This window comes from Solea solea, chromosome 8, assembly GCF_958295425.1.
Source record: "Solea solea chromosome 8, fSolSol10.1, whole genome shotgun sequence".
Lineage (NCBI taxonomy): Eukaryota > Metazoa > Chordata > Actinopteri > Pleuronectiformes > Soleidae > Solea > Solea solea.
Window position 1 is genome coordinate 4,417,034 of NC_081141.1, and position 10,313 is coordinate 4,427,346.

A 10,313-nucleotide genomic window follows, 5' to 3' on the forward strand; every position below is an offset into this window, starting at 1 on the left:
CTGGATTTATTCCTTTTGAAGTTCAAAGTGCCCCCTGGGGGAGGAATCAAGTCAGGCTTTGGCTTTACTCACCAAACCTCTCAAGAAATATCTGCCTTTGCTTCAAGGGGATTTTGCATTTAGGCGGAGACTTAGTTAGATAGTTAGAAAAGGATTTTTCTGCCTCTGCACTGTACGTCATTTTCATTATCTTCTTCATTATCAAATCTGTTTGGCTAGAGCTTTAAAGCTGTAAAACACTGAAGTACATAAGCATGGTCTGAAAATGATTTAGCCTCAGAATGATCCCAACATATACAGTTAATGCTTTGTTACTGTACTTAAGTACAATTTTCACACATCTGTACTTTACTTTGTTATTTACATTTCTGACAACTTTTACTCCACTACATTTCCTAAATAAAATGTGTACTTTTACTCCAATACATTTCCCTTAACCATCTTCGTTACTCGTTTTGTCGCTAGCTGTTAGCCGCTCAGCTGTTAGCCACAGATTTCGGCTCCAAGTGGACTTAAAACACACCAGCAGCTTGTCGGTTTACCGTGTCCGACACTGAGCCTCTGGTCTCCGGGTTTCTGTTGTACACTCCGGACGCCGGGTTTCAGCCCTCAGCCGTCAGCCGAGCGGCCAACCGGTGAGCTAGCGAGCTCACGCAGATAAACCGCAGATTTCGTCTAAAAGTTGAATTAAATCACAGTGTCTAGAAGCTCCACAGACTCTAAAAGTTTCAATTCATGACAGAAGGTTCATTTTAATGTTGTTTGAAGTTGTTCGCATCGATTGCCTATTGCTTATTGATACTTAAGTACAGCAAAGGGACTTTTACATAATATTCAAGTAATCTTCTAAAAGGTGACTTTAACTTCTCCCAAAGTCATTTTCTGGTAAGATACTTGCTTTCAAGTACTTTATACAAGACTGCCAACATGAGATAATTTATACCTTTGCCACCATTTGCTCCAGCACGTTTTACAAAGACCACGCAAGTACATCTCCTGTATCATTTAAAGGTCCAGTGTGTAAGAACTAGTGCGAGCTAATGGTGAGACAAACAGGACAAACATACAGTGGTGCGCCTCCCCAGGCAAGAAGAAGATGAAGAATATGGAGACGTTTCTTGTTAATAGATGAGAAACTAATTAGGAAGGTCTAGAAATGTAAAGGCACAACGGTTGTTCAGTCCCCTTGTTCTATCAAAGCTGTGCCTGTGGTCTGCAGCCAGTTGGCTCATCACCTAATATCATTAAATTTTACTCTTTGGACAGAGAAGCCTGTTCTCCTTGGGCCTGACAAATAAAGTACATCAGTGTGTTATCTCCTGCTGAGCTAATTTAAGTTCTTTTTCTAACTTCGTTCGGTGTTTCACTATGGGATATCGCCTTGGCATGACCAACCAGGGAAGCTCCAATGGCACCACGTCTGTCAGTGACAGACAGGTCGAGCTGTGCTAGGGCACCGCCCCCTTCATACTATCACAGCCGACCCGCCCCTCAAAATCATTCTCGCTTTCTTCCCGTGAAGAAACTGTTGTGGAAGCTCCCTCAGCTATTCGGGCTAGCTTGGTTTTGCTAAACTGTTCGCAGACGCGCCGTTAAGGTCCTCGTCGCCGAACGCAGTCCCTGGCTTACGTCTGGATTTGCTGAGTAAGTTCTTCGCAAGAAGTTTTCCACTTGATCTTGGTGTAGTGTCCGCGTCAAGGCGAGCTGCTCCACCGGCCACCCTGTATTATCTACCGGGGGTCGGCTAACTGTAGATCAGTTACCCACAGACTAACGCGTTGCGGCGAGTCAGCGTGGATACGGTTGACATTTGTTTGTTAACTGTGTGTTTACCGGGAGCGGAGCTAACGTGTCGCGGCGAGCTAACTCTTCGGTGTTTCGTTAGCTAGGACCTTAAACTCCGGGTGCTAACGCTAATTACCGAGCAGGGCTTAGCATCACAGCTAATCTGCCGGGTGCACGGTGTCTTAGCCGACAAGCTACTTCAGTCACCGAGAGTAAAGCTAACGCATTACGGCGAGCTGACTTTACGGTGCTTGGTGAGCGATCTCCGTGCGCGACGAAATGTCTCTCTCTTCGCCCGCTGCCATGTCCTCGACCGCAACCCCCGCCAAAGGGCCGGTTCCGAAGGTCAAAGAGGCTGCATCCCGCCTGTGTCCCGCGTCATGCGGCTCATCCATCTCAGGCAGGGACCCTCATCCCATGTGTATTACGTGCATGGGTGCTAAACACGCACAGGCGTCTCTGGCTGACCCGCAGTCATGTCCACACTGCGCGGATATGCCAGAGAAAATTTTGGAGAGGAGACTGAGAGTGGCGGTCGCTAATCCTCAGGACCCATGTCTGTCAGGAGAAACCGCTGTGGCTAAAACTCCCCATGTACCGCGAGCTACCAAGAGCTGGGCGGATATGATGGAGGAGGAATATACAGACATGCCGCCACTCTTTGAGGAGCTCCCTGGCGTAGAGCCAGAGGAGGATGCTGAGGGCTATGCCAACTCAGACATTCTCAACTTGGATGATATGGAGGAGGACGAGGACGATGCCACTTTTCCAGTGCCTTCTCGCCCCTCCAGTGCATCTGATGTCGCTCCTCCAGCTGACAGCGGCCTTTACGAGGTCTGTAAACGAGCTGCTTCTAAGCTGGGCATACAGTGGCCTGCAGTTCAGGACGCAGGTGGCACTGAGAGGGACCTTTATGATGGTAAGAGACTTCCACCAGCTCAACCACCAGCCAAACAGCTCCTTCCAGCCGTGCCTGCGTGCATGAGGGAAATGAGCCGTTTTTGGTCCTGTCCCTTTAAGAACAAGCTCCCCGCCAAAGGATGTTCTAAACTGGAGATCCATGGGATGAAGGAACTGGGGCTGTCCGAACCCCCAGTGGTGGAGTCTTCAGTGGCTCATCACCTTCACCCTGATCGCCGCTCTGTCTCGGCCTCCTCTAACATCCCTCTGCCTAGTAAGATGGAACGCGTCACATCTTCCATCTTCCAGAGGATGTATAAATATGCAGCTCAGTCAGTCTGTTCTCTGAATGCAGTTACACTGCTGTCTGCGTACCTGGCTGAGATTTTGGAGGAGATGGGCCGCCAATTGGACTCTGGAGCACCAAACCCAGCTCTTTGGGACGAGATCTGTGTGGTGAATGACCTCATCCTGCGCTCCTCACGGGGAGCAGTGCAGGGCAGTGGCCGAGTTATGGGCCTCGCTGTCTCAGGAGAGAGGGCCCTGTGGCTGAACCACTCGAGCCTGAGTGATGCACAGAAGTCGGATGTGATGGATGCCGCGTACGACCCCACCAAAGGTCTGTTTGGCCCAGCTCTGGAGAGGATGAGGGAAACCAGCACCCTCAGAAAGCAGGAGGGAGAAGCTTTTGATCTCTGTCTGCCCAGGAGACAAGCCCCTCGCCCCCCTCAGGCCGCCAAGCCCACCTTTGCAGCCTCAGCTGCTGCAGTGAGGAGACGTCAGAGCAGTGCCCGCCCTCAGAGGCAGACTGGTCAGCAGGGCAACCAGCAGCCCAGGTCTGACGCCCAGAGACCGTGGGGCAAACACTCCTTTGCAGCGGTCGCAGCAAAGAACCGCCCGTCTCACCCCACTGACGGAAAGAAGAAGCGGGCGTCCTAACAACCCCAGCTTCTCCATCTCCCCCTCCGGTCAAGTTAAGAGTCATGGAGGGGGACCACCAGGACCCCGTCATGTGTGGTTCAGGAACCCTGGCTGTTGTTTGTTCTCCAGGGCTCCTTGTTCAGTCTCCCATGTGGCAGGCCCACGGGGAGAAGACACAGGGGTTCTCCAAGTTAATGTGTCACCAAACACTTCCACCCTGTCCAAACCTGTTGCAAATAAAAACAGCATTTTCGCAGCCAGGCACAAAGCCAAGGGCGAGATGCAAAATAAAAAACACAAAAATAAATCAATGTCATGCACCCCCCTCGCCACCAGAGGGAGCTCACGCTCCACTGGCGAGATACGATTCTCACCGAGTCGTGGGGGTGACGTCACTACAGCTCGACACAGGACCTCTCTCTGTCAGAGCGGACAGGTGGCGCGCATGCGCAGTTCACCCATGGGTTCTATCCACTGTATCTCACGGATACAGACTTCAATTTGCCATGAAACCACCCAGGTTCAACGGTGTGTTAGTTTCAGTGGCCAAGGGGGACGCTGCACGGGTTTTGGAAGACGAAATAACGTCTTTACTGAGCAAACGAGCTATCAGAGCTGTCACGGCCGAGGAGTCACAACAGGGTTTCTACTCCCGGTACTTCCTCATTCCCAAGAAGGCAAGCACAGCCCTTCGCCCCATCCTAGATCTCCGTGTGCTAAACAAACACCTACGGAAATACACATTCAGGATGTTGACACACAAAGTGCTCTGTCGCTCTATCCGTCAGAGAGATTGGTTTGTAACGATCGATCTCTCGGACGCGTATTTTCACATCGCCATTCACCCTGCACACAGAAAATATCTCAGGTTCGCTTTCCAAGGCAAAACCTACGAGTATCAAACTGTCCCGTTCGGGCTGTCGTTAGCTCCGAGGGTATTCAGCAAGTGCGTGGAGGGGGCTCTGTCTCCATTACGGAGCAAAGGCATCAGAATTTTTTCGTACATAGACGATTATCTGATATGCGCTGGCTCGCACGAGCAGGCGGTCATGGATTCTGCTGTGGTGATAAATCATCTCAGGGATCTTGGGTTCAGTATAAACTGGACGAAAAGTCAGATAGAGCCCGTACAGTGTGCGGAGTATCTGGGTCTGAAAATAAACTCCCTGTCATATCGCGTCACGCTATCAGACGGGAGAATAAAATCTCTCACACAGTGTCTCTCCCTCTTTCAGATGGGGAGAGTCGTGTCGTTTCGACTATGCCTACGTCTGCTCGGCCTGATGGCATCAGTGATAGCTGTGGTGCATTTAGGTCTGTTGATGATGAGAGATTTTCAGCGGTGGGTTGCAGCTTTGCGCCTGTGCCCGCGCCGTCACCTCAACCGCAGAGTGAAAGTGACTCAGACCTGTGTAAAGTCTCTCCGTCAGTGGAGGAACGCAGGGGCGTTCACCACGGGGGTCCCGCTGGGGACGGTGACGTCCAGGGTTACCATGACGACGGACGCTTCCCTGTCAGGGTGGGGAGCAACGATGTCAGGCAGAGCAGTGAATGGCTCCTGGGGTCCAGAAATGGCCCAGATTCACATAAATGTTTTGGAGCTCTGGGCAGTGTTTCTAGCGCTGAAACATTTCCTGCAATTTCTCCGAGGCCGTCATGTTCTGGTGAAAACAGACAACTCCACTGTGGTAGCCTATGTCAACCGTCAGGGAGGCACTCGCTCACTACGGTTACACAAGTTGGCTCGGGAGATGATACTGTGGAGCAGCACCAGGCTCCTATCACTCAGGGCAACACATGTGCCGGGAGTTCTGAACAGAGGGGCGGACTTGATGTCTCGTGGGAATCCTCTGTACGGAGAATGGTCTCTGCACCCGCAGGTTGTGGACCAGATTTGGAAGAGATACGGCCGAGCCGCCGTAGATCTCTTCGCCTCGCAGGAAAACGCCCGCTGTCCGCTGTTTTTCTCCCTGTCGGACATCACTGCACCTCTCGGTGTGGATGCTCTGGCTCACCCGTGGCCAAACGTGCTGCTCTACGCATTCCCTCCCCTCAGTCTGATTTCCCCCACCCTGGCCAGGGTGAGGGAGCAGAATCTGTCTCTCATACTGGTGGCGCCAAGATGGCCGTCCAAACACTGGGTGGCGGAAATAGTTCAGATGTTGGCGGGCGACCCCTGGCCTCTGCCCATACGCAGAGACCTCCTGTCCCAGGCACACGGGGAGATTTACCACCCCCACCCAGACCGCGTGGCGCTCTGGGCCTGGCCCGTGAGAGGTTTAATTTGGACGCAGCAGGACTGCCTCCGCAGGTTATAGACACCATTCAGAGTGCAAGGGCTTCCTCCACCCGTGCTTTGTACGGCTGTAAATGGCGGGTTTTCGAGGAATGGTGTGAGTCTAGACTCGCGGTCCCTTTTCAGTGTTCAGTTGTGGACCTGTTGTGTTTTCTACAGGAGCTGGTGGATAAAGGAAGAGCTTTTTCCACAGTTAAAGTGTACCTCGCTGCCATCTCAGCATGTCACGTGGGTTTTGGTGATAAACCGGTGGGACAGCACCCCCTGGTTTGTCGCTTTATGAAAGGTGCACGTCGAAAGCTCCCAGTTTCTAGGCACCTGGTTCCACTGTGGGACCTTCTGGTGGTGCTGGATGCCCTTTCTCGGCATCCCTTTGAGCCTTTGGAGGCTGTGGGGATGAAGTTTGTGTCTCTGAAAACGGTGCTGCTTTTGGCTTTGTCTACGGCGAAGCGCGTGAGCGACCTTCAGGCGTTGTCTATCCGCCCTTCCTGTCTACAGTTCGGTCCGGGACTCTCCAAGGTTTGCTTGCGGCCCAATCCGGCGTTTGTGCCTAAGGTGGTGGAGTCGGCTTACAGGTGTCCCACAGTAGAGTTGCTGGCTTTTCACCCGCCTCCATTCTCCTCGACGGAGGAGCAGAGGCTTAACACTTTGTGTCCGGTGAGGGCTCTGCAGTCCTACGTGAGTAGGACGGCAGATTTCAGGCGTACTGACCAGCTGTTTGTTTCCTGGTCCACTACCCATAAGGGCAAGCCATTGTCCCGCCAGAGGCTGTCTCACTGGATTGTGGAGGCCATTTCTGTGGCGTACAGTTGCAAAGGTTTGCTGCCGCCCCAGGGTTTGCGTGCTCATTCCACCAGGAGTATAGCTGCTTCCTGGGCTCTGTTTAGAGGGGTGTCTGTTCAGGATATTTGTGCTGCGGCAAGCTGGGCTACGCCTCACACCTTTGTCAAGTTTTACAGGCTAGATGTCTCTGGTCCTTCTTTGGCCCAGGTGGTGCTCGGTGCCGGTGCTCCGGGGTTGGAGTGATGTTGTCACTCAACCTTTTGTGGTAGTTAGGCTTCGGGAGTCATATGCAATCCGGGAGTGGTCTATATCTCCCATAGTGAAACACCGAACGAAGTTAGAAAAAGAACGAAGGGTTACTCAACGTAACCCCGGTTCTTTGATAACAGAGTGAGGTGTTTCACCACACGCCCCTTCTTGCATGAGGCACGGAAAGAAACCGGTCTTGAATGATTTTGAGGGGCGGGTCGGCTGTGATAGTATGAAGGGGGCGGTGCCCTAGCACAGCTCGACCTGTCTGTCACTGACAGACGTGGTGCCATTGGAGCTTCCCTGGTTGGTCATGCCAAGGCGATATCCCATAGTGAAACACCTCACTCTGTTATCAAAGAACCGGGGTTACGTTGAGTAACCCTTCGGTACGCTGTACTTGCAGGGATGCTGCACCTCCCACACAAGGACATCTGTCTCTTCTTTGGAGGAGCTTTTGTGTCAGAGCTGCTCTGTGCTGTCTTCTCTATGAGGAAACTGTCAGAATCCTGCAGTGCAGGAACATTTTGATGGGCATTGTATTTGCTGCTAATCCCGCGAACCCACATACTGCACTGCTGACTTTATTTTATTTTACTTAACAGCACTGGTGTTAATTTCACTATATTCAAACAGGATATTCTGACATAAATTGCCAGGGGGCCACGATTGAACAGTTCCTTCTGTAGTCATAATAAATTAGCATTTTTTTTTTTTATTTATGGAACGTGAAAAAATTAAATCCTCATGTTTAAAATGTATGTTTTTCCATGAACACGTTTAGCACTGCAAACTGTGGGTGCACACTTGGGCCAAAAATAGTGGTGGGTGCAGAACTAAAACAAATTACCCTGAAGCACAACTGTGATGCAAAATTAGAGGAAGAAGCAGCAGCAGTGAGCTGACGAGTGCTGAACCAACGACTTTTAAAGACTGCAAAAGCACATTTCTTTGGGCTTCTTCCTTTGTTATTTAAAATATTTCATTATTATTATTATTTGTGGGTCTGAATTATATGTGGGCAGCCCGTGGCCAAGGGGAAAGGGAACTTGACTTCTAACCGGAAGGGCGCCGGTTCAAATCCCCACCTGGCCAAAAAGGGCTGGGGTACCCCTGAGCAAGGTACCCAACCTTCTGTTCTGAATTATTTATTCAAGGGTTTTTAGTAAGGCAGTCATAAGTGTGTTACTTAGAGTTCGCGATTAGTGCTTGGCTAGCTCCCGTTAGCATTTTCCGCAAGTTTCTGTTAGCATTCTTGGCTAGCGCTGGGCTAACTCTGTTAGCATTCTCAGCTATTAATTTTAGCCTAGAGAGTAGTATTTAATCATTCAACAATCATCATTCACACTGCTGTGTTTTATGTAATTCAACATTACTTTCATTTATAAAAAAAGGACATTTTGATTGCATATATTTAAAAGAATCAATGTTTGTTTATTGGGAAAATGAAAGTAGCTATTTAAAAGTTACAGTTTCATTGATGTTATTATATGTGACTTTTGTCTTTTTTGTACTGTTTGGTTTAATTGTTTCAGGTTTTCTGTGGCCTTTTGATAAAACAAAAAGAAGACAAAGGACAAACCTGAGTTATAGCATTTGTGTGCTTCCTGTCAAGCCTTTACGGAGGGCTAAATGTTAAAAAATCAGAACACACAGTGTTACTACTATATTGTATATTTCAGATTCTGTTGCTCTGCATCACTCTCCCACCATAAATGTTGCAACACAATGACAGAAGGAGTTAAGGACAACATGCCTTTCGTGAAAATAACAACCACAGATGTGACCAGAGATTGAACTGCACTCAAGGAGAGACCAAAGTTTCATTATTCTAAGCCTGGGGGGGGAAAAGAAATCCAAAAACATAACGCAATTATTACAATTATTTTATATCTAATTCCTTTTAATGACGTAAGAAAGACTCACGTTGGATGGCATTTTGGCAAATAATGATGTGAATTGATATTAAATTGTTAAATCTGAACTGAGGAACAGAGTTTTTGACTCGCAATTCCTAACTACTTTTGAGGTGAGTGTATAAATAATCCAGCTGGGGAAGATTGTGTTGCTGAGAGCTCTTTCATCTCTTATTATGTGCTGCCGCTGTCTTGACTTTTCTTTTGTTAAATCGATACTGATCCTCTGATCCTTTCATTACAAAAAGTGAGAAAATAGCTAATGTGACAAGTGAAAGAACAACTGAATTATTTCAATTTCTTTCAGGCTTATAGAGTTGTTCATGATGACTCAATGACGCATATTGGGTTGTTTCTGCCTTCTCAATAAAATTCTGTCTGTATTAAACCTCTTTCAGCTTTGGTTGAAGTTTTTATTTGTAGTTTTTAAAATGTTAGTCATGGTAAGTGTGTCCGTCTGCTCTTTGGTGAATGGAGGCTACACTATGAGAGCATAAAAGACACTATAATGTGTTTATATTTAAAATGAATGCACTAATGCTACAGCTTAAAAGACAAAACACAGACCAGTGACATCACGGATCTACTAAAAGCCCCCAGGACAAAGTGTGAACAGAAACGTGTGCTGTGCCTCCCGAGGAGAAGCCACTATGACTCGCTGTGACTGCGGCAGGTCACTGTGCAGACCACAGCTGGACAACAGCACCCTGTCTCTCCATCTGTCTGTCTGAACACCACCAAGGTAGCAACTGAAACAGCAGTTGGGTGCCCTCTCAAGCTGATTGAGCAAAGCTCATTATCTTCAGCCGTCACTATAAATCCATTTCATCAGCACAACAGCCCCCCCCCGTATCAACTGTCACAACTCATCTCATTCAATCGAATTTCACCCATCGGGCCCCTTTTTATTGCCGACAACCTTAATTTCACCGCAGTCTCTTTTAAGCAGATTAACGTAATGTTATCATGGAACCTGGTGTGTCGCCTCTGCTGCGGTCACTCTTGATTGAGTGACTATACGGAGTAAATAACACAAGCAGGTTATGGAATTTGACCTTTCAGGAAATCATTGGCAATATTAAAGGAATAAATCACAACAAAATCACAGAAGTCAATCCCAAGTCACATAGAAAAGCTGCAATCAAATTAGCTAGAGCTATTTTACGTGCTCTTTAGTATGTTAATATAATCGGACATTGTCCTTTAACCCTAAAAGATCCATCCATCCATCCATCTTTTCTGCTTGCTACACATTTCTGCGTCGCAGAGGCAGCTAACCGGGCAACACAGAGCTGACATTTGGTTCCTCAGTCTCTCTGGTTTCCATGGCATCGCCAAGCCACTTTAGATAGATATTAGCTGCCTAGTGCTTTCTGGAAGAGTCCACTCTGGGGCATTAAGGGAGCATCTCATAGATGCACAAGGTAAGTGAAGTGGGCCCTTTGCACGGCAGCGATGTTGTC

The 10,313-nt window shown here is 48.7% G+C and overlaps 1 protein-coding gene across 1 annotated transcript; it reads left to right on the forward strand.

Moving 5' to 3' along the window:
* Positions 1-4,112: 4,112 nt before the first annotated feature.
* LOC131463802 (uncharacterized) lies at positions 4,113-6,928 on the forward strand. Its single transcript, XM_058635843.1, has 2 exons — positions 4,113-4,755; positions 4,842-6,928. Exons 1-2 carry the CDS (start codon positions 4,113-4,115, stop codon positions 6,926-6,928), a joined length of 2,730 nt encoding a protein of 909 aa, XP_058491826.1.
* Positions 6,929-10,313: the final 3,385 nt, after the last annotated feature.